The sequence below is a fragment of the Gouania willdenowi genome, chromosome 24, assembly GCF_900634775.1.
Source record: "Gouania willdenowi chromosome 24, fGouWil2.1, whole genome shotgun sequence".
NCBI classification, from domain to species: domain Eukaryota; kingdom Metazoa; phylum Chordata; class Actinopteri; order Blenniiformes; family Gobiesocidae; genus Gouania; species Gouania willdenowi.
In genome coordinates, this window is record NC_041066.1 from 6,393,755 (window position 1) to 6,419,517 (window position 25,763).

The following is a 25,763-nucleotide window of genomic DNA, read 5'->3' on the forward strand; positions in this document are numbered from 1 at the left end:
CAAGCAGGTCTAAGCCTGTGTTTTGTGTCCTTGTTGATGCGCTCGGGTTTTGGCTGTGTTAGCCATTTGGAGACTTTAAAACTGTTGGAACTAATCATGAGATCATAGGAGCACAGCCAACTACTACACTGTTAAAACCATGGAGGCTAATGGCAGTGACTCCAGCTTCCATCGCTCTCTCTGATGCAGAACTGGCTTCATGCCTCCTCTACTGCGAGGTAGTTGCTCTCCAGACAAAATGTCTAAGATTAAGTGTGTGTGGAAATTACTCTAACGTGTACTTATCACTGCTGGTGGCATTTTTGTACATGTATTGTTCATTTGTTTCTAAGCTCGTTCAAATATTCACCATCGGCTGAACAGAACGGATCCAGAAAGAAACCATGTGAAAGTTCTCAAGGAAATAATCAAGGTGAAAGAATAGGAGAGCCGCACAGGCATACATGAACAATATTAACATTGTAAGCTGTGTCCGGTTTGATCACTGCAGTAACCGTCTATTCCTAGAAGTTCATGCACATCCATCTGGATTTCCAATTACCCACAATCCCTCGTGGCCCCACTGGCCGAGTGGAGAAAATGATGTTATTTCCTGACTTGACACATACAAAACTTGAGCCCAGGGTAAGCAAACATGCTGGTGTGCAGAAAACACATCTACCTAAATATGTGAACAAAATGCATAGAGTCACACATTGTGACACTAGGAGTATTTACCCTGGTAAACATCTTACAGTTTTTTATTTTACAAATGGGAGGTAACCAGTACTGTTGAAGCACAATGTGTAATTTAATACTTTTGATCTTGGATTAGATCGAAAATGCAATACCTTGTTATGCATTTCTGGAATGAACCCTTAATAGACTTTACTATTACTATATTTTTTTTACTGCACCATTCATTAGGGCTGCTCAATTATAGAAAAATGAATAATCATGATTATTTTTGTCATAATTGAAACTAAAATTTTTGAAACGATTATTTGTCAACCAAAACGTTTTTCATTTTTTCTACAGAACAATGTAAAAAATATTCTTTAAATATAAATAAAATCCTTCAAGCACTAAAATCATATTTACTTTTGCACAAAACAAAAATATTTATTGCACGTGATGTCTTTGCGCGAGGTCTTCATCACCAAACCCGAAGTGTTCCCATGTAAGAGAATTTGACTTGCCTTGTTTACCAAGTGTTTTTGCTGCATTTCTACTGCCATGTTTCAAGACCGCGAGCAACAACTTTTCTCGTGTCGGCCTACAGGCCAGGCTAGCTTTAGCTTTGAGAGGGGCGGGGCTTAGGAGCTGGCATGCACATGCATTAAACCAGTGTTTCTCAAATGGGGGTATGTGATGGCAGTCCATGGGGTACTTGAGAGAGAGAGAGAGACAAATTGACAAATGAAGCGTCAGTGTTGATCCTACCTCAGACGTGAGATGACCAGAAATTATAAAAACTATAGAAATAAATCTATTCTAGAGCCACTAAATCAGTGTTTTTCAACATTGGGGTCGTCTGAGAATTCTGAAAACTTAAAAGACTTTTGAAATGTTTTAATTATTATTCTTTTTTATTAAAACAACACAGAATCTTGAACAACTGTATGTCTATACTTTCGCTTTGTGAAACATAAATCTAGTTAAACTAAAATGCAGTAAAAAAAAAAAAAATAATCTGTGCTCAAACATGATCAAAAAATGTCTAGATATTAAAATGGGGTCACGATCCAAAAAAGGTTGGGAACAACTGCACTAAATACTGTTTCTTTCCACTTATTTACTAAATGAGATTTTTTTCAGTGTTTTTTTTATCACTCATTCATTCCATCATTATGCTCTATAGTTGTTTTTAAATAGTTTTCTAAGCCAAGTGTTGTAGTTAAAGAAAGTTTGAGAAACATTGCAATAAATAAGTCAAAGTTAGTATTAATAATTGTTTTTTCTTATGTGTCAAGCTTTAATTTTTGTAGTTATCCAAAATTGTGGAAGTTTGTTTTATTTAACAAATAAAACATATGTATGATTGAAATATATAAATATATATATATGTGTTATTCATGTAACCGTTGAGTGTAATAATCCAAATTGCGCAGCCTTACTATCCATCAATACTAAACCAACATGGCACCTGTCATATGATTATTTGTTTAGAGCTAATGTTATTCAAACGTCATGTATGGCAGACAGTTCAGATCACAGATTGGACTCTACAGCCACAATAAAACTCACAAATAGCAGAGGCACGACTGTGATCATCGGACACAGCGGACAACCTTTGTCTAACCATACCTGATGTATTTTAGTCACTGCTGACAGACTCACTGTCTGTTTCTTCTGTATGATTTTTGTCCATATAATGAATGAATACATTAGCAACACTACTTTAAATTCAGATTCTTCCACTGCATGTAGGCCACAACAGAACTAGCTCCACAAAAGGACTAAGGTGCACATGCATGTCAAAATCATATTAATTCAGGGGCCGAAAATGAACCAGTTTGAGCTCACGTGGGCTTCAGATTTTAGGCGGGAAAACAAGCAATTTCAACATTAATATGCCCTAGTTTTCACTTGAACTTGTGAATTATATTTAAAGTATGTACGTTACCAACAATAGTGACAGATAAAAGTCACTGCAGGATAATCACTTTAAATTTCCTTGATTGTGTGACCCATTTTAATGAATTTGTGGGAAAGTTCACTGAAAATGGCAGGATTTTATAAAAAAAAATTGAGAGTTCTTTTGACACATATCGATTAAAAATGACTGCCATCATGTGATATAAGCCTGGAAAACTGCACGTCTGGGTAAATATGATGATGTATTTGGATGGACTGAGATATCTACAACTAAATTAGTTGATTCATGTTTTCTGTATTATTTTGACTTTCTTCCCTGGGCTGAATTGGATGCTCTGAGAGACCAGAATTGGGTACTGGGCTTTGAGTTTGACACTGATGTAGAGTAAGCATTGATTTTTACTTTTGAATGTGTGAACTACTTCTTTCATTTTTTGTTGTAAGATAATCAGGTTTACCTCACTTGGGTAACTGGGACTTCCCTCGAGGTTTTACAAATTGCCGTAGCAGGTCAAGGTATGAGAAGTGGTGGCTGTAGCACAAAAAATATCTCAATGAAAAATTCTACGTTAGTATATGTGTATCCTATCGGATCTAGATTCCTTTAGTATTTTTTTCCATTGCTGTTGTCTTGTGTTGAAGGGCAAATATAGTGGTTGTAACTATGAGAAGATTAGATGCTCCCTGAGCCAGGGGTCAAGTTTCTTTCTCCTGTAAATCCACTCACTGGCATGTTTTCATTACCTGCACCAACGTCTCTCCCATATTCCCCTGTGTGTGTGTGTGCGCGTGTGTGTGTTGTGTCCATTGCTGCCGGCAGGATTGTGAGTGCGGGCCAAGGCTAGCAGCACCAGTGGTTCTTACTTAAATCATACACAGCCACACGCACACTTAGTCATTTCTCCGAGGTGCTTGTGGATGATTTAACAAAGTCCTCATCACTGCCTCATCAGCTATGGATTGTGTGTGTGTGTGTGTGTGTGTGTGTGTGTGTGTGTGTATGTGTGTGTGTGAAGGAGTCGTTGAACCTTTGCCGGATAGATTTACTGCTAACTGGTGCGAGCGCCGCTAAATCACCTCCAACACTTATAGGAGAGTTATTGCTCATAAACATTCTCTCTGCCTCTGCCCTTTATTATTGCTATTATTATTGTTTCTCAATGTCTACACAGAAACTTTTACATTTCAAAGAACATTTTTATTGTATGTTGCATTTGTGATTTGTAATTTTGCTGAAGTGAAAAGACATCAAATCAACATCTACAAGTGTCCAAACTGTTTTATGTCCTGCATTTTCACTTAAAGTTGGTGAAACAAACATTTTGAACTTGAAAAAGCCACCCATTAATTATTCTCTCACACTGATAGATTAATAGGAGCTCCATCAAGTCCTGTCTTTATGTTCGAGTGTTGTAATCACTATTATCAACCTCTGACAATTGTTTTTCTGAGATACTTTAAAACCAATCACTTTTTTTCACCCTTCTAGTTCTCCTTTTTCAAAAACAAAGTTCAATCCTTTCTATTGGGTTGGTCTGGGCTTCTATTTGATAATGCTACTTTGCTGTTGACTGAGGTTGCTGTTTCACTCACACATGGACTAGTCCAGCGAATGTGCAGGTCATGCCTTTGCTTACCTTTATTGTCATTCCTACATCCAAAACATTCCTACAAGCAAAAGCAAAACTAAAATGGCTTTAATTAAAAGGAAACAGAGACCCCACACTTTAGTCTAGACCTCCTGGACCTAGACAATTTATTGACTCAGTGTTTGCGTGTGTGTTTAAGTGTGTATGAGCAAAGGATTAACTGTCCATTTATTTGTGGTTTTTCTGTTTAGTCTGAGTTTGTGACCGTCTGGAAGAGGACAGCATTTACACACACGCACACACAGACGGACAAACTTAGAACCACATGTCACTTTTCCCTCTGTTCTTCTGAGTGGCACATATGTGTGGCCATCTGGAAAAGGACAGCAGCAAATGTCTTAAAATTGTATTGCAAATACACTGAAAAGTTTATTTTGATAAACACGTGATCATGTGTGACCACTGAAATGAAATGAAAATAGTTAGACTAGCATGGAAGCACTTAAATATATACATATTTTTTAAAAGCAATAGTCAGAGTCTTGAACCCTTTCCAACAACCAACAATTGTTGTCTTTTTCTTATCCTTCTTTATTTTATTGTATCATTTGTCCCTGTTAAAAGCAGTACGACTGACTGACTGGCTGCCTTCCCTGGAACTTGGCTGCTGATGGGAACACATGCACATACAGGCACATATTCTCTCCCAGGGCGGGAAGTCTTACTGGGAGCAGGATGTTGACATAGCTTTTATTTCAGCTTTCCCCGAAAACCCCGGAGGTCCGCAGAAGTGCGACCACCAGATGTAAAATACAAAATCACAGACTGATATATTCCGTAGCCCTAATCGCTGCAAGCCAATGATAACAAGGCATAATAAAATGTGTATTTATGTGCAGATATATAAACTGCAAGGCTTTATATAAGTCTAAGGGGCTGATTCACAAAAGGTTTAGTGGTATTAAAATGTGTGCAAATGTCACTCCACACGCTAATAAGGAGTACAAAGCCCAGGGAATCAGGAATCCGTGTCTTCAGTGCGTCAGAATGCGCCCTCATTCCATTTAGCGCATTTCCCTCTGATGAATATGCATAGTAGGCGGATCTCCCAGGGGGAGCAAAAAATGGGAGGAGGAAATGTAAATAAATTAATGCAGGGGACGCAATGCGATTCATGAAATCTGCCTCAAATTTAACTTCCTCAAATGTTAATGCTTGTGCGCACTGACGTCGCCACATTAAACGAGCAAAACGCTCATTTAAATATGGGCGGTCTGCGCCAGTTCTGCTGGTGCACTAATCATTGTACACGGTTACATAATGTTTTTTAATTTGGAATTAGTTATTCCGAAATAAATAATTTGTAATTAAAGTGTTCTGCTTCTTGTTTACATGGAAATAGTCATTCTTGTACTGAGGTTTTAGATAATTCCGCTTTAGGTCTAGGGATTGGGAAGGCTCTGATTGGACAGGGGGTGAACATGACGTATCACGTCTATTGGTAGAAACACACAACAAACATTTTATTGTTGGCTATAACACAGACGACCACATGAGAACTGTTTTCACTTTTATTTTGACTGTAGTTTTGAAGCAGCAGCTCAACAATCGCATACGGTTTCATTTTGGACCACGGAGCAAAAAGGAGATAAGAACTAATCACCGGTAAAAAGCCCAGTCAAACTAAGAAAAACAATCACCAGGAATAAATAGTTGCTCCCTGGTAAAGATAGTAGCTTTAACAACAGGTAAAATGATAAACTTGGTGATATTACAGCCTGTGAATGCAGTACAGGGACACATTTACTCCGCCTCCGGGTCCTAGTGCCAGCCATCCGGTGAAGCCTGTTCCATTTACTGCGTTTACCGAGGTCCGTGTGTGTTTAATAAGTCTGTGTGTGTCCGTGTGAAAGTCTGCATGTTTATGCCTCCGTCCAGCCACTCTTTTCATTATATCAGTGTCTTTTAAGGCTCTTATTAAATTGTCTCAGCTGGAGTTCGAGCCGCCGCCATCTTTCGATTATGCCATCACCCACGCGTCATCGCCGCAAGTCGCACAAGTGCAAAACGATCCAAATGAATTTAAAGCGGCTTTAACCAAGTTAAGTGTTTACAAGAAAGAGGAATTAAAAACGGAATAAACCAGCCACCTAATTCGGAATTAACTTTAATTCAGAATTAAATTAGCATTAGGAATTATAGTATGTGTTTACAAGGTCAGGTTAAAGAGGTATTAACTTTTATTCCACTTTAAAGAGGAATTAAAGCTCCCATGTAAACGTGGCCATTTCCACAGTCTTAGTGAATTCCGCGTAGCAGGTGAGGAAACTGCATCACTAAAGGATTTAGGGAAGCAACTGAATTATCACCCTTTATTTCAGATCGTAGTGAATCCGCCCCTGAGAGTATTAATCTGTCCTTATCGATACAATCAGTGGAATATTAGTTAAAAGTTGATCTAGAAATAACCAAACTATGGTAAAAACTTCATGTTTAATCAAAGATTTCAATTATACACATGCTAAGGAAGGAGTTAGCATCAATGTAGGTTAATGAAAAGAAGGTTGACATAACACGTGTGTATGAAAAATAGTTTTAAAGTTGAAGTTCATACAAGTCTGACAAAACGTAATGAAAAAGAAGCTATTTGAAGTGGAGGAAATGTAATTTTCCCACTATTACTGAAATCATTCATTTATCCAACATGTCAGCAAGAGCAGCGTCTCCATGGAAACCTCACGCAGATAATTAGTGCATTACTTTGCTTTGGTGAACGAACTTTATCAATGCATGTTGTGAATTGCAGCATCAAAGAAAGGTTAACACTTGAGTGCACATATGATTTGATGTAAAATAAAGAAAGTGATTAACCCTTAACTTTGATATCCGTCAAGTTTGAAGTTTTGAAATTATGCTTTTCACACCAGTTCAATTTCCTTTTCAAGCTGTACTTTAATTATTTGTCCTTGAAACTTTATGACCCAGTTAGAAAACAAGTTTAAACATGATAATTAATTTTAACTTGCAAATTACAATTAAAAGATGGTGTTTTTTCAATAACACTGAATAATTTCTTCTCACAGAATATGTTTTCATAATAATAATGATAAGGAGAGATTGTAGCTAAATTTCTTTTTTTTTTCTTAGTTTATCCAATGTGTAATATTATGCGATACAGGACAAAGACAATATCGACCCTGCACTTTTAACAAAGTTGTAATTCAAGCACCGGTGCAATTTCCAACACTTTAAGCGCACACTCACACTGCAGTTTGTTGTTGATCCTTGTTTAAGGTGTTTTTGATATGTTATTTATTAGTTTTTTATTCATATTTATTTATTATTATTATTATTTTATACTTCACATGGGTTTTTCAGGTTCATAAAGGATAAGTGAGGTCATGGTGTTGCATTTAAGTTTCATTTCGCTCTTACTTTTGGAGCAATTTTAGTTTGAGCTGATTTTTTTGATAAATTTCCAATCTCTGATCTAAATCAAAGTGATCATTAACACTTCTAATATAAGTACAAATTTGCAAAACGCCATTGGAAGTGACAGCTAAAATCAGACAAACACTGAAAAATTTAATTGACCCAACCTTGGAAGAGACCATAAATATTTGATGAATAAACACACTAAACATAATCTGCTGTGAAAGGAAACCTTTATTTATGTGGAGGAAGGATGATAAGCAGTGATTAGCAGATTGATTAAAGACTAATTATTTGTGCAAAGAAGAGTGAACTCCATCCCTGTGCTGTTGTAGACTCCGATTAGATGAATGTAGCCTGTTATTATCCCCCGCCACAAAGGGGGTTATAGGTTTGAGCTCCATCCGTCCGTCCCAGTTAAAGGAGTAGCTTTTCTTAGAAACCGTTTAAGATAGGATAACCAAATTTGGTGTGTGGCTTCTGGGTATCAATACCTTGATGGAGTTCGAAAATGAGAAGTGCGCAATAATTTTTTCCGGACTTATTGCCCTTGTTCTGTTTTTCTTTACTCTGTTCGGGGTATCTTCAAAGGGGACAGCTTTTCTTAGAAAACGTTTAAGATGGTTAGTAATGTTATATTCTTTTGTGATATTATTTTCTTATGTGTACATCTATGTTCTTAGATTTAGGACATTTAGGAGAAGGTTGTGAGTTATAATGGCAACCAATCTGGCGGGGGATGTTGATGACTGTCTTTTTTTTCATCAGGACTGGAGAAGGGCCATATTATTAAAATATAAATCCCACACTTAATTATTAAGACCAGCGTGAAAGAAATAGGTTCCAGTTCTGGTTCCCACACAAAATATCAGATCAGTTAGTTTTTGCTCAGACTGAACACATTCTGAAGCTAAATACCAAAACAAAAAAAAAACAAAAAAACCCATGTCTTGTTTAAGGATCATTTTGCCCAGTATTTAAACACTATGTGGTTTAGATGTCTTTGACCACATGATGAGGTCATCATGTGTAAACACACAATAATTGCAACAGAGTCTGTTAGCTTGCTTTCTCCTGACCTGCCACGAGGAGGGTTTTTAAAAATCTATGCAATTCATGCTATGTTAACTAGCTACTCATTAATCAATACACCTCTCTATTACTCTTCTCTCAATCCAACCTAAACTCACCACAGATTGTAGAGCCCACATGCTAGTTTTTATTTAAAGGGGCGGGGCTAACAGGCTAACAAGATGGTCCCAAAACATCACATGATCTTTTTCTCAGCCAATAGCAAAAATCAATTGTAATAATAGCCAAGTTTCAACTCATAGAGTGCAGTCATTTTACAACAAAATATGTCAAATTGAAATACTTCGACTAAAATGTTGAGAGGTGGACAAGGATCAATCAACAGCAATATATTTGTATTCAGCAGGAAAAAAAAATGGTTTTGGGGTTTAGTTACTGTTTATGTTTCCTCATTGCAGGGAATTGATGAGGTATTAACTTAGCAAAATGATTACAAAGTGATTTTTTAACTCACAGGTGGACTGTGTTTGGACATTTTAGGGAAGATGGTCTTTGTACTTTGGGCATGCATTGAATTCTCCTGGCCTTGTCTCTTTGATTGGTCCTAATGTTTAGTTGAAGAATGGAAGAAATTTGAGAAACAGAAAATGTACTTTGTATTTGAGTAATTCAGAAATGCTACGTTGATTTGAGATAGTAATTTAGAAAGGAAATGTTACTCCTGTGTGTGATGATATGTCACAGTTTTAGCTCTATCTGTAGGTAAAAATCTGTCTACAAGATGTTTTCCAATCATGTAGGTGAGTATACAGACTTATTGCAGGCTCATTCCTCATTCTTTTCCCAGCCCTGACCTCCTTTAAACAACATTCTGTCTTGCTCTGCAAATCCCTCCATCTATCTTACACTCTCTATCAATCTTTCTTTTTCTTTCCCTCTCTCTCCCTCCAACCCTCCACGATCCATCCTCACTTCCCCAGCCAGGTCGAGATGGAAAGGTATAACAGGGAACAGAGAGATAGTGAGAGAGATGATCCTGTCGTTTTCAACCTTCTTTTTGTTCCATCAAGCATATGTCCAGCTTCAACATTCAACAATAACACATCCATCACATGAACACATAAACCCAAGCAGGCACACTTAACAAGGGAGGCAGCGAGGAGTCGTCTTCTATCAGGAAAATCAAATTATCTTTCATGGAAAATTTAATATCAAATTTTATTTCGAAATGTTAATACAATAAAAATATGCTGTCCATCAAAACCTTCAGGAATACAATCAATTTTGATCATTTTCTCCTATTGTTATTGATGACTTTATTTTTTTATGTTAATCCTGAGTCTGATCACTGCTCTGTGTAATTGGACTGCTTTGATTAGATTAGGCCAGTGTTTAAAAGTTACCTAATGACACATTCGAGCTTCATGCAGCAAATCAAATGAGTTGAACTTTGCAAGTCACCAAAATCTGAATCAGTCCCATAAACCAGTGGTTCCCAAACAGGGGTACAGTAGCACATTACTTGGAAAGATTTAACAATTAATTAAAAATAATAATAAGGTAATGTTCCTTCCGAGGTGGTTAAAAAGCTCCTCGGTGGCAGGGCTCCGGGGGTGGATGAGAGTTCCTCAAGGCCCTGGATGTTGTGGGGCTGTCATGGCTGACACGACTCTGCAACATCGCGTGGACATCGGGGGCAGTGCCTCTGGATTGGCAGACCGGGGTGGTGGTCCCCCTTTTTAAGAAGGGGGACCGGAGGGTGTGTTCCAATTATAGAGGGATCACACTCCTCAGCCTCCCCGGTAAGGTCTATTCAGGGGTACTGGAGAGGAGGGTCCGCCGGATAGTTGAACCTCGGATTCAGGAGGAGCAATATGGTTTTCGTCCTGGCCGTGGAACTGTGGACCAGCTCTACACCCTCAGCAGGGTCCTTGAGGGGTCATGGGAATTTGCCCAACCAGTCCACATGTGTTTTGTGGACCTGGAAAAGGCATTTGACCGTGTCCCTCGGGGATTCCTGTGGGGGGTCCTCCGGGAGTATGGGGTATCGAACCTCCTGATAGGAGCTGTTCGTTCCCTGTATGACCGGAGTCAGAGTCTGGTCTGCATTGCCGGCAGTAAGTCGAAATTGTTTCCGGTGAGGGTTGGACTTCGCCAGGGCTGCCCTTTGTCACCGATTCTGTTCATAACTTTTATGGACAGAATTTCTAGGCACAGTCAGGGCGTTGAGGGGGTCTGGTTCGGGGGCCTCAGTATTGCATCACTGCTTTTTGCAGATGATGTGGTCCTGTTGGCTCCAACATACCGTGACCTTCAACTCTCACTGGATCGGTTCGCAGCCGAGTGTGAAGCGGCCGGAATGAGAATCAGCACCTCCAAATCCGAGTCCATGGTTCTCGACCGGAAAAAGGTGGAGTGCCTTCTCCGGGTTGGAGATGAGGTTCTGCCCCAGGTGGAGGAGTTCAAGTACCTCGGGGTCTTGTTCACGAGTGAGGGAAGGATGGAGCGAGAGATCGACAGGCGGATTGGTGCGGCGTCTGCAGTGATGCGGAGTCTGCACCGGTCCGTCATTGTAAAAAGGGAGCTGAGCCAAAAAGCGAAGCTCTCGATTTACAGGTCGGTCTACGTTCCAACCCTCACCTATGGTCATGAACTTTGGGTCATGACCGAAAGAACAAGATCACGGGTACAAGCGGCCGAAATGAGTTTCCTCCGTAGGGTGGCTGGGCTCTCCCTTAGAGATAGGGTGAGAAGCTCAGTCATTCGGGAGGGGCTCAAAGTAGAGTCGCTGCTCCTCCGCATCGAGAAGAGCCAGATGAGGTGGCTCGGGCACCTAATTAGGATGCCCCCTGAACGCCTCCCCAGTGAGGCGTTCAGGGCACGTCCCTCCGGATGGAGGCCCCGGGGAAGACCCAGGACACGCTGGAGAGACTATGTCTCTCGGCTGGCCTGGGAACGTCTCGGGGTCCCCCCGGAAGAGCTGGAGGAAGTGGCCGGGGAGAGGGAAGTCTGGGCCTCCCTACTGAGGATGCTGCGCCCGCGACCCGGAAACGGTTAGGCGGGAGAAGATGGAAGGATGGATGGATGGATGTTCCTAGTTCCTTTTTAGGTTTTTTTTTTTTTTTTAAATCTACAAATTCACCACAAAAAAAACAGTAAAATTGCTGAAAAAAAATACTATATTTTCTTGTGATTTATTGAAACAGGATTATTTTACTATTGAAGTAATCGCATAAACGTAGTAGTATACTTAAATTCCACTCATTGTTTTGATTTTGAAGATTAAGGGTTAGGGAACCAATGGACGAGACACATTTAATTCAGAATTAAATTGGAATAAACCAGCCACCTAGTTTGGATTTAAGTTTATTTTGGAATTACATTTGAGTTCGCAATTAAGTGTTCACAAGGTCAGTTTAAAGAGGATTTAACTTTTATTCTGAATTAAAGCTCACATGTAAAAGTGGCCATTTAGGGGTTTAGGAGAGCCTGCTGTTCCACAAATGAAAACACATATGAAATTATGGAGGGGTAAACTGTTGTTCTCTTTATAAATTCAGGCTGTGAAGATTTTGTACATGTTACATATATAAGTGATGTTCAGAAAGAAAGTAATAGACTAGAAAGAATATATTATTGGGCGTCTAACAGGGGGACCCAATGATTTAGCTTGTTTAAATAATGGACAATGTTTTGGGTACTTAAAGGCACACCGTGGACTGTGTGACCTACAGAGTTGACCCATATGAGTTATTTTAAATGATTTCTCAGGCTAATATACAGCGCTTGACAGTATCAATGCTCCGAGCGGGGCTTCCCTCTTGAAATACCGACTATGTAAGTTTGGAGGAGACGGACCGTCTTTTACCAGGTCATGTGACCTAGAGAATGCCTGGAGAACGTTTCACTTTGCGGCAGTCACGTGACCACAGCCTCGGATATATATATAGTTCCCACGTGACGTCACAACATAAGGGTATCTCTTGACACGGTGCCATTGCTGTGGGCAGCTGAAACAAGTTAGCCTCTGTTTACAGTCAAAAGAGCACGATACGGTAGTTCTGTGTTGGGTGAATGGTGCACTAATCGCCACGATAGTCCAGTTAAACATGGATTCTTTAGTAAGTTAAGTCGGCAAGTCAGATCCGTAACTTCGGGATATGGATTGGCTCTCAGGGCTGGGCTTGCACCGCAGCTACAGTCTATGGGCTGGAGGAGCAGCCGCCACCGCCACACTATTCTCCCCTCCGCCGAAGACCCGCCGCTCGGCCTTCCTCGCCCCTACTTCCTGGCCTCGCCGCCGTTGTCGGCCCCCTTCGCCAGGGGTCGGACACGGCGGGCGAAATTACAGGTCAACTACTCAAGCATACACAATCAAAAAACAAGATTTTTGCAACAGTGCTGCGGCGCTTGTGGCCACTAGGGGCGCTTGTGTGAAAGTAGTGCCCCTAGTGGACAAAAGTTACACAGTGTGCCTTTAAGTACTTGCTATAAATCTACAATGTATGAACTTAAAAGAAATCATCGCTGAAAATGTAAATGAGTTTAAAATATTTATATATAATATATGCTGTATATATATATACATATATAAATAAATATTGGGACTGACTGAAAGAAAACCTCCTCAGGAACATTTGATAGCAGAGAAGCTGCCAAATTGATGATCCTAAAATCCACAGCAGGAAAACAGAGATAATAAATCTGATGAGGTCTATGTGTGCACGTTTAAGAACAGATGTTAGTGGCTTTTATGAACACTGGAATCCATTTTTATGGTTCTAATATCAATTAATAAATCTTTAAAGCGTCATTTATTGAGCAGTTTCCTTGCAATGCAATGTATCAAAACTACATTTTACCATCCTCATCCCACTTTTCCACACTCTCTCTATCATTCATTTCCAATACATATCATATCAAATTGTATTTAATAGAAAAAAATTCCAACTAAACTTCTAGAATGATGAATTGAATTGTGTTTTTGATAAATAAGACCTTTGTCACTGCAAGTCTTGTTTTTTTAATTCTCATGTTGCTTTTTAAACTTTTTTAAAATCACAAATATTCATTTATGGCACAAAATGACAACGTTTTTGGATTGAACAAACCAGTCTTAAAGAACTGTAGCTTTACCACCTGAGTCACAGCCACCAAAGCATCATTCCGCCTGTAGCCACCAATCAGAGGCTTTAGGTGTGTGTGTGTGTGTGTGTGTGTGTGTGTGTGTGTGTGTGTGTGTGTGTGTGTGTGTGTGTGTGTGTGTGTGTGTGTGTGTGTGTGTGTGTGTGTGTGTGTGTGTGTGTGTGTGTGTGTGTGTGTGTCTTTTTGTATGAATACCCGAAGGGGCACAATCATTGTGTCCTTGTCATTGAGTAAATCTGAAATGTGAACCTTGTCGTTTATATCCTGCCCTCTCCGTTTCCATCCTATCTCACCTTATTGTTCGACATAAAAGCCAAAGAGAGAATAAATGTTGCCAACAGCTGAAGGGGGAGTCATGAACGTTATCAGATTTGTTTGAAAAATAGTCTTTATGTTCACTAGAAGCCGCTTCTATGGTCATCAATGACGGCGAGATTTCAAAGGTTTTAGTTTAGTGCCGCATTTATAACTTTGTAGAAGCTTATTTCCTTTTCATTAAGGTCGATTTTACAATTCTGAAACGTACGGGTTTACGTTGATGCTTATTTACACAATGATTCAATTATTAGCACACACAATCACTTTTAGAGTGAAATTAAAGACTTTAAAACCAAACATGCATGTTTTCTTACAATGGTATGATGTTGGAATGACCTGGAAAATGCTGATCATGTTCAAGGAAAACATGGAAACTACATACTAAAAAGACTGATTACACCACAAATTAGACACCAGTAGTGAGTCATCCCACATCCTCCAGCTCTTTCTGCCTTGATTGAACTCTTAAGTCCTTGAGTCGTATTGTATTGGAGTATCGAAGGGTTTCAGAATTGGGTAATTGGAACCCTTGGAAGATTAATAAGAGGTTCTTTGCTTTTTAATCCAGCAGTGCTGTTTATCTACTAAATAAATGGACTTCAATCTGGCCCTAACAACAGGAACACCCCAAATTCTGCCTTTTTTTGCAGAACATTATTGCAAAGAGATGGTAACCACCTCATCACCTTCTCAACCATGCCCTGGCTTGGAAGTTTCGTAGCTGGAACTGTCATTAGCAAAAATAAAAGAGCAACGTCAAACACATTTTCAATATGGACTTATGGCAGTGGCTGACGTGCGTCAAGGCTGTAAATTTAAAAATTGTCTTGATTATAGGAGCAGCTCCTGAAGCAGCCTATACTATAAAATCTGTAAATAACAATGCTAACTAATTCCTCAATAGTCACTATACTTCTCTATTCACAATTCTCTTAATCCATTCTACTTGCCATGGATATGACAATAAACAAGATGGATGAGAACTACTAACCTTGCCTGCAAGATGGATTCTGGTGTTCACAAACACCAGAACCCATCTTGTGCTGTTCCCGCCTTTGCCTTTCGAAACAAAACCAAACCTTTTCGAACCAATCATGTGGCAGTGTTGTGGTTTAGGGCGGGATATCCAGGTGTGACGAAGACAGAAGTGCCGAATTGGCGCATGCGCAGTTGCGGGGAGCTGAACTAGCTGAGCTACCGCTATTAGCATAGCTCTGAATCAAAATAGAAAGATGTTGACGCAGGAGAATGAACGTGTGGAAGCTGCTATAAACTCAGTTTTAGGAGAACAACATTTGCTTTTTGAAAGAGCAACAGCGAGAGGCGCTTTGTGTATTTTTGGATGGTAGAGATGACAAAGGGGAGCCTGGTTGTTGTAGCAGTGTCTCTGCGGCGCATGCCAATGACGACATCATTTTTTACAGTGTGATTGGCTAAAACAAATTATGGTGGACAGACGTTTCGCTCAATCAGCTTCAAGCATTCTGTTCCTGTCCCTCCCTGGTTCTGAAAGGATTTGCCAGACACAGACCCAGATTGATGTGGAGAACTCGAGTTGATGATGCCTTTTGTTACCTCAGAATGGAGAAAACCATTTTATAATCACGGCTCTGATCCGCGCCTACTTGGACAGGAAGTTTCTTCAACAACAAATAGTTTCTCTGCTAATTGAGCACATTAGCCATCTAAAAACAAGGCAAAATTGCTTTTTTAAAGATCAAACAATCTCCCACTCACACATGAATGGAAAACCTCTTACAGATCAAGGATTTCAAATTGGAGTGAGCAGGATGCTGGCTCAGATTCTTGGCAGGAGTCAGAAGCATCAGATATAAATGATGTAGAGAAGAACCATGCAAAATGTGCTCAGCGAAACCAATGTTTTGATGTTGCTTTAAGGCTTGAACCTCCTCTATATCAGAGGTGTGTGAATCAGCAGTAGATCAGAACTATAGCTATAGAGTCAGAGATCAGGAACATGTAGTGGATGCCTCTTTGTGTTGGTTAAATGCTTTAAGAGTTGAACTAGGTTGAGCATCCTATTTAACATTGTATTGAATGACTTTTGGAAAAGTGGTTGGCGATGAGTCAACTTGAAAATTTGTGTCTCTAAATCCAGAACTCACAAATACTGTAGTTCCTGTTTTCCATGGCCGTGTGTGTGAATGTGTTTGCCTTGGACACATCCAGTAGCTGGTGTAGAAAGGTGACTGATAGGTGTGAAATAGAGTTTTATACACACTGTAATGTACAAAGATTGCTTTTCTATTGTGTCCTTTGGAACTCAAATAGAGATAGTTTGGCAGAAATCGATTGTGGTACAAATATGAAGTTTGTTTGAGTCCACATATGAAACGCACAAAGGGGAGATTTTATTATTATATTATAAACATTTGTAGAAGTTGTAGAAGAAGACTGGTAAAAAAGAATAGAAGGGGGTGTGCTTTGCGAATGTGGAGCCTTGTTTCCGCAAAATGGGGCATGACTGAAAAAGCCTGAGAACCACAGGCTTAAGAAAACCCTCACATCCTTTGAACAAACAGGGGACAGGCTACAAAAACAAAATATGGTGGGGTGGGGGAAGAAATAAATCAAATATTTCATGGAATACATTAGTCTGTTCTGAAAAAAAATTCCCTTTGACTACATTTTGTTGCTGACCCGTGTTTCTCTGTCCCACACAGAATAAACAAAAGTACCATGATTTACGTCTTCCGTAAATTACAAATGTAATTTAAACAAATAAAACAACAGTTCGATTCAAGAGTATACAATTCAAAAATGCCATACAACCATTAAATAAAGCATTTCATGGGTCCAAAAAGGAGTAGGAAAAAACAGATGCTAAAAAAGGAAATGTTCATTTTGCACTTACAGTATAGGCTAAAGCTCTGCTTTGATTGGTCAGTAATTTTAAAAATAATCTTGAATTTGTCCAATTTAAACGTGCTGTTGAAATTTCCCAAATGACTGGAAATGTGTCTTTTGAGTGACCTCTGATTTATTTTGGTTTTAGTTTTTTTTTATTTTTCTGTTTAGTTTTTTCATTTTCTGTTTAGTTTTTTTTATTTTCTGTTTAGTTCTTGATTATCAATGTTTTGCCTTGTGATCAGTCTGTGTATATTTTGGTGATTTGGTTGTTATTTGTAATTAAAACAAAAACAAACTAACTCTGCCTCTGAACTGGTGCTGTGTTCCAGAAATCTCAGAAAGTTTAAAATGTTGATCTGTCTTCAAAGCATTCCAAATATCTGAAAACCATGGCTGACTGGGATTATATTTATAAGAAAGACAATGTTTGTGTGAGAAACTGGGGATTATTTTTTTCTCAGATTTTACCCAGTGGGAGCTCTGACATCAGGTGGCTTTCCAATACACAAGTAGGAGGTCGGAGGATACCCAGTTCTAATTTCTAAACAAATTGAGGGTTAAAATCTAACAATTTGTTATATTTGAGTGAATAGATGTGTATCATACAAAATAATAATAATTTCCCCTGATTATGACTTGCAACCCCCCACCTCCCTCAGGTTGGAGATGTCAAATGATTTCACACAATGTCTGCATTTAGCTCTCTGCATTCTGGATATTTATCTAGCTAGTCTTTATATCTGGGATTTATGATCCAGTCATCAGAGGATTTACATCTACCCATTATGAATTATGTCAATAATGATAAAAGGCATTTTTAACAGCTCAATCACACACTGTGTGGACATCACCTGTCCGTCGAAGCAACAGTGACATTTGAATACAGTACCTAGGCGGGCCTTAAAATTAGGGATAGACCGATATGGATTTTTTAATGCCGATAGCGTTTTTTTTTCCATCAGCCTTAGCCGATGACTGATACGGACTGTTGATTTTCTTGAGCCGACACTACTTTTGCTCCCTCAATTTACATCATAAAAATGACACAGTGATTATAGCAATGGAACGAGTCTCAGATTTTAAAAAAGGAACATTTATTTAAATTAACAAAGGTGAGGTAGAACGACAACAAGTAAAAAATATTTAACATTAATAACAGGTGTTGTAGAACAAGAACAAGTAAAAAATATTTCTGCTCTGTGTAAATAATGCGGATCTGCGAATGCAGCAGCCCGCATCGGCCGATGACGATGTAAAAAACGCAAAAATCGTCCGATAATTTCGGCCAGGTGACGTATCAGTATATCACTACTTAAAATGGGTTCTAGGAGGATAAGAGGATTCAACTCGTCAATCTGCCCTCATGTTTTCTGGGACCCGTAACCAACTGTGTGCTGTCACACAAATATTTTAGTTGTGTTTCCTAAAACCAGATCCATCCATTTCATAATTTTACGCTCTAGAAATAAAGAAAGCATGAATATTTTTCTATTTATTAGTTAGCATTTTCCATACTTTTCCAGACCTGGAAATGTATCAAATAAAATTCCTAGTGCTGTCAAGAGATAAAAAAAAAACAATGCAATTAATTAATTATGCTTTTTAATTAATTAATCTAATTAATTTTTTTTTTAATCACACCTAAAAATTACTGAGAAACGCCCTCAACTTGAGGTATTTTCATTCAAATAACATTGTTGTGGCAGATCAAAATATTGATATAACAAAGTGTCTTCATAAAGTAATTTCCACCCATGCAGTTTCTGCTTAATTTTGCTGAAAAAACAATAAAAATAACTTTATAAATTCTAAGAACGTTGCCGTTTCAGGTTTTTCATTCTGTATTTTCTGTCGGCTTTAAAAGGAAAGCTTTAAGAAACTACAACCTGACAATGAAGCTAGATCTTGAAGCATACCCTCAATAAATCCATTCTTTCAAACAACTGCATATTTATTTCCTGTTGGATTGGGAATCAGTAAAGATGGGAGGATAGTGGTATCTCCTTATTCCAGTGTAGGAACCAACCATGCTGCTTGTCATCTGTGAGCCATTTTCCAGCACCTGTAAATCAGTTAGACACACATCAGTCTCACGTACATTAATAGCCTTTGGTTCTCATATTTACATTTGACGTAGTCTTGTCTCCTGGTTCTGTTTGTAGCTGTTATGAGGGAAGGGTTGTGAGGCATGTGTGTGTATCAGAATGTGCACATGGTGTGCTCCTGTGAACTTACTGTTCAGAATGTGTACACATGTGTGTGAGTGGCTTTGGTTGTCTCAGATGTTCTTCACAGTTCATCAGTGTTGACATCTGGCCAAACAGCTGGACACACACACACACACACAAACACGGACAGTCCACACTATAACATGCAATGTTTTTCTCTGTTTGTCCTACATTTTTCCTGTCGTCCATCCAATCATTTTCCCACGCGTACAGATTTTTTCTCTTGCGTTTGTAAGTTGCGGTCAGAACCACATCTTATTTATTAATCAAACAGAGTCTAAATCAGACGTGGGATGTTTTGCTCAGTGTCATATCATCTCGTGTTTATCGGCGTGTGTTTTTCAGGCAGGAAATCTGAAACATGTGTGTTGAACATTCCAGTAGTTGAAGTTCAAAAGCTTCATCATTCTGAGCGCTGTCATTGGCTTTTACAGTTAAAGAAAAACACACGCACGCACGCACGCACACACACAGAGCAGGAAAAACATATGGCTGCTACTGCTGCATTAGTGAGACGATGACATGTCAGTAGTCTGTTTGGTTCTCCATGGATACAAATGTGATCCTTTCCTTTTTTATTTGGAGAGTTGCAACTAGGCCTGAGCAATATATCGAGATTGAAGATATATCAAGACTTCTATTTTGGCGATATGGAAAATTTAAATATCGCCTAGAAGGATATATTTTGGTTTAATAGCTTATTTTGTTTTAAAATACTTGTTTTAGGAGTCACTGCTTTCACTACATCTCAGACCAGCATAAAAAGCACAGTTATGGATTTCTGAGTGCGTTCTAGTCCAGACCTTCCCCTAAAAAAACACACTACAGAATAGGGCTGCACGATTATGGCCAAAATGATAATCACGATTATTTTTGTAATCATGATTATAATTACAATTATTTATCATATTAAAGACAAATCTGTGTTTTATTGCACTACTTTTAAACAAACAATATGTGTCCAGTTTACAGTGCAAATTAAGCTTTAAAATATAATTACAATTAAAAAAATTAACCTAACAATTTAAATTATACCAAAGGCTAACTGAATTAATACACTATTACAGAGTGCAGAGCCAGTATTTTATATGTAAATATTGCCGACGATCAGGTTAATTTTATCGTGGCAACCAATATTGTGATCACGATGACAATTCGATTAATTGTTCAGCCCTACTACAGAACTTACTCACACGTGCTGTCCCTCAAAGGAGAAAAGCACATTTTGTTAAAAAATTTCCCTGTGTGACATTTTGCATCAGCAAATTTGACCCAGAATTGTCTTTCTGGTAATACTTTATTGAGTTAAAAATATCATGATTTATATTGTATATCATCATTTTGAGAAAAAATATTGAGATAAAAGTTTTGGGTTCATCTCGCCCAGCCTTAGTTGCAACATGGAACTGCATGGGTGGAGTTTTTTCTGGCTGTACAAAACATGTGACATGTTTCATGTCACACGTGTAACTGGGATTGTGCAAAGTGGTGCTAACTCAGATTTTGACACATTAGATTCATTCATTCATTCATTCATTCATCTTCTAACCTGCTTATAAATGTTAGGCCAGCTAGTTGGGGGTACACCCTGGACAGGGTTACAGTCCATCACATGGCAAACATAGTACACGGACAGCTATTCACACTTCCATTGGAGAGTCCGATCAACCTAACAAGCATGTTCATGGGTAGATAAGCTCCACACAGAAAGGAGGCTTGAACCCTGATCCGATTTTCCATGATCTCTGAAAACAACCGTAATTAAGTTCCTGGAACATAAATAATTTTGTGACACGGATACCGTGACCTGCATGTTGTGGGAGATTATCACACATTTCCACGATATTTTCCCTGTTAATTGTGCATTTGAAAGACATAAACAAACGCACAAAAGTTTTCATATATAGCACAAAATGTCAGGCTAAGAAATTCTCAATAGACAGCGCTTTAAGTATAACTGAGTTTAAGTAATTTATTTATAAAGTGCTTTTTGCAGATAAAATCTCAAAGTGCTGTACAGAGCTGTGGTGAAAATACAAGTGCAACATCATAATAGAATAATGAAACATGGGTGCATATACATCACAAGAGCAGCATTATAAAAGGTTAAAAAAAAAAAAAAATTAAAATCCAGTTAATTAAAAGTTTTGCTGAAAAGCAAAATCTTCAACAGTTTCTTAAAAGTGTCCACACAGTTAAACTCCTGGAGAGACTGGTGCAGATTATTTCCACGTCTTTCTTGCAAGATTTGGCGTGGCTCAAGCAGATTGTTTTGTCTTCTAAAGCACCAAAAAAATACAATTATTTACAAGATGTAACTTGGATGTTTTAGGTTTAGTTTCTGGTTTAAGATTTGATTGATCAGTTGTGACTACATTTGAAGTGCTTTAAACCTACAGGAATCAGTGACTACTAGATCTGACCACATAATTAATATCAGTTCGCCTTCAAAATCAACCTGACACCTCCACAGAATGTGACAGTTCAAGTCATTTAAACTGTATTTTTAGAAATCACATTCTTAGTTCACAACCAGATCAGAAGATCACTAAACACATTGATGTAAGTCTGATGTTGGTCTTTTAAGTCATGCAGTATGAGGAATAAAGTGGGTGCTTTTTTATGTCCATGTCCATTAGCACTGGTGTGTGCTAATGTACGTGTCGTTTTATCTTCTAATCATTATTTCCAAACGTACTTACAGCAGTTGGTCATTTGTTTTTTTCCCTCCTTTTAAGGTCTGTTCCCAGCTGTGCTGAACCTGGCCACTATGGCGGATATAACCGCTAATGCCACATGTGGATCAATGGGTCCAGAAATGTCATGTAAGCTGGTGGAACATGTTCCACGTCAACCCGTGAGGAATCCACAGTGTCGAGTCTGCAACCAAAACAGTGCAAAACCCTCAGGTAAAATATGTATATATTAGCCCAGGAATCAATGTCAACATGTCAAGTTGACAATGATGAATCTGCTTTTAGTCATCTGACATGCAGCATAGTCATATTAAAGAGTCAGGAAGTCCCAACCCAAGTCTTTGTTGTTGATTACTTCATGTCTGTTGATTAGATACTAAATTAGCAATCTGAGGGCAGTGATCTATGGAGACGTACAGTCAGTCAGTGTGAGAGGAAAAAAATCTCTAAAAGTCACCAATGATGAAGTGAACTAAAGGTACGTCCAGACTTACTCAAGTCACAAGATCAGGTAATTGAGAAAGAAAAGATATCTTTCTCTTTTACTTTGTCTGCACATGCTGTCAAAGGTCGACACTACAAGAAGTGGAATCTTTTTAACACAGCATTGCATGTTTTGTTATTGCAATTAAATAAATAATTGTGACCATCACCAGCCCTCCCTAAGGAAGGGTAAGAAACACTTTATTTAAGAGAGAAAATAAAAAGAGAGGGCAGTGTTGCACCTAGGTGAGGGGGAAGGGAATAGGGAAGAGAGAGTCAGGGTAGGAAAGTCAAAGGGGTGGGGAGTAGTTGACTGTTTTAAGTAGAGAATGCGATGTGATGTTACAGTTGTGCATATCAGTAATCAGTTCAGCCAGTCTGGTGACAAGTGTGGAGAAATTGAAGCAGGTGACACAGCACCCAGCTTAATTATAATGGTGGTGGTTGTGAACACAGGGAAGGAGTGAGTGGTTATATCTAAAACTGATATTTGGGATGAACGTGTCTAAAGTTAAGACCAGTACGAGCTTATCCCACAGCCCAAGGCCAGTGCATCATGACCATTGTTTGTTCAAGAGCCACTTCTGCAAACCCAGGTGCCGGGGCCCGAAGATACAGCCAGGTTGGCAACAACAACGGGACCCAAGGAGCAACTACCTCCCCCCGCCCCACGACCTAGCAGCCCTCCTAGATGCCCTAGAGACCCCAGGCCGAGAAGCAGCCATTGTCCTCACACACACACCTGAGAGAGCCCCAAGGGGCTGAGGACCCAGCACACCCCACAACCGACCCCAACCCCGAGGCACCCCGCTGACACCGGAAACCCCAGAGGGCGAGCCTCTGTGTGAGGCCCCCCAGGGGGGAGCCCGCCTACAACCCCGAACCGGCCACCATCCAGCAGGACCACATAGCCCCAGACGACGCCCACCAGACAGCACAAGCCCAGGGGTGATGCCCCCCACCAGCCCACAACTGACCAATGGCCGCCACTGCGAGTGGGAGGCACACCAATGGCACACACCTGGTGTGGTGCAGCAGCCCCCAGCCAAGGGCGCCCGTACTCACCCATCGGCCTGCAGACAGCAAGACAGACCCACCAGTTGACTGACAGTGCCACCAACCACCGGAACAGAATCCAGCACCTCCCCGCTTCACCCACCCCCCACATCGACACACCGGGTCCGCACACCACGGGGACTGCCCCTAAGACCACCAAAGACGAGGCAGGCATTCAGCCACAGCCGAAGAGGAGAGGCACCCTTACACCCCCTAATGCCGACATGGCCCAGAGACCCCCCATAAATTGATATAATGTGGAATCACTAAAGAAGATGATTTTGAAGAACGTGTTTTACTCTTTTATGTGGATGATTTTTACTGACATATTTGGTTATCCAAACACAAATTACATCTAGACATATTATACTAAATAAAATCATATCACCCACCCACACAGAAAATCATGACATTTGGCACCAAACCAACAATATAAAATACGGAGGAATTAAATGATGTGGGAATTTTCCAAGTTACTAACCTGCTTTTATCTTTTTGCTTCATTGGCATTCATTTCTAACTTTCAGAGAAACTAAAGTAAACATCCATGAAAGTTTTCCACAGTTTTCTTTTTCACAACAAAATGTTCAGATGAAAGACAACATTTCAGTAACCAGAAAACTCTACCCACAGATAACGTGAATGTAAAGCTTTTGTGAGGTGACCTTTTTTATTCAATGAAGCTACTGTGTGAAGGAATGTCAGCACACACTGTGAATGCATTTATTATATATATTATTATATTTATTTTGATTGGAAGAAAAAGATTATCAGAAACAGGAAGTAAGTTATTTGTCCATCAGAATGGCAGAGATGAGCCGTAGAGCAGCACTGTATTTATTAATGAAGTGAAATGAATTAATGGCTTAAGTGAAAGTCTTTCTGTGAATACAGAGCGTCATCCAATTGAGTACGCCATTGATGGGACCAACCGTTGGTGGCAAAGTCCGTCCATCACTAACGGAATGGAGTACCACTATGTGACCATCACTCTGGACTTGAAACAGGTATGAGAACAGTTACTCATGCTGTATATACAGTTATATGCCTGTCGCATGCACATTGGGCTCAGGTGGTATAGGGGCGGGAGCCAAAACCATTGCTGTCCGTGTGTTGAAGTGCCCTTGGGCAAGACACTGTAGCTCTCATGGCAGCTTTGTCACCGTTGGATGTGTGAATGTGAGTGTAGCTAATATTGTAAAGTTCCTCGGGACTTTTTCGCTGGCAATTATAGCACTATTTGTATTAAATCCATTTAACATTTACACAGTGTTAGGGGTGGGATGATATACAAAGTGAGGATATACTATACGAGACAATACTTTTGGAAAGGATAAAAAAGACCAAATCAGAAAATGCAGTTTGAAAAAAAGAAACATGCTTTTATTTGACTAACTCTAGGCATACGTATATTCTCTGTGTATAATCTAATGAAATCAATATAGACTATTAACAAACAAACAAACAACAAATAATAATACATTGGACCTATTTAGATTAGATTAGATTATTTTATCCAATAGTGGGTAAATTAACATATTACACAAGCAAGCAGAAAACTAAATGCAAATTATGGGAAAATAAATGAATAAATAAATAATGCTCTAGATATTGACCAAGATAACAGTACAAAAAATATACAAATAAGTAGTAAGTGGGGTTTCACAATGAGTACTGGGTAATATTGCACATAGTAAGGCAGTGGAGGAACATTATTATTTTACATATGAGAAAACAACACTTCAGGTTATGCTAGCGTTGCACATTTTTCCTATTCAAAGTGCGAAAAGTGCCACAGTAACTGACAATTCATGCCAGTCTGAATAAAACCAAAATAATAACATGACATTCTTCAAAACAAAATATTCCTCCCAGTGCATGAACTTTGCCAAGCAAGTTTTCTTTAAAACATCAAACAGTCGACACAGCCCAGAATTACAGTGTGGAACATGATCTTTTTCAACAATATTAGCCTGGCTACATTTTCTGGCAGCAGTTGAGACCTTTGGGACATTATATCTGTGTTATGTTGTTACACAATATATCATCCCAACCTTACACAGTATGCATGTATCATTTAAATAGCATGTAGCACTCAAATCCATCATGTTTGCTTATAGCCTATATGAGGCCCATTCACATAGAACAACTGTACACTCTCAGTACTCATTTAGCGTTATCATGGTAGGCTTTTAGTATGCAGGCTAGCACACTACAGCATGCACGTATTATTTAATAACATGTAAAGCTGGATACATCATATGTAATGCACTCTGTCTTGCTCATTAACACTTAGCTGCCCAGTGCAGCACATCAACCTCTCGCCCAGAGTGGAC

At 39.2% G+C, this 25,763-nt stretch overlaps 1 protein-coding gene across 9 annotated transcripts in view; it reads left to right on the plus strand.

Moving 5' to 3' along the window:
• lama2 (laminin, alpha 2) overlaps window positions 1–25,763 on the plus strand; it is a 294,429-nt gene that overhangs the window by 30,962 nt on the left and 237,704 nt on the right. For all 9 annotated transcript variants that reach the window (XM_028440103.1, XM_028440104.1, XM_028440097.1 and 6 more), the window contains exons 2-3: window positions 21,931–22,101; window positions 24,322–24,434. In XM_028440103.1, coding sequence (XP_028295904.1) covers window positions 21,931–22,101; window positions 24,322–24,434 — 284 coding nt within the window. The remainder of the gene's footprint in view (window positions 1–21,930; window positions 22,102–24,321; window positions 24,435–25,763) is intronic.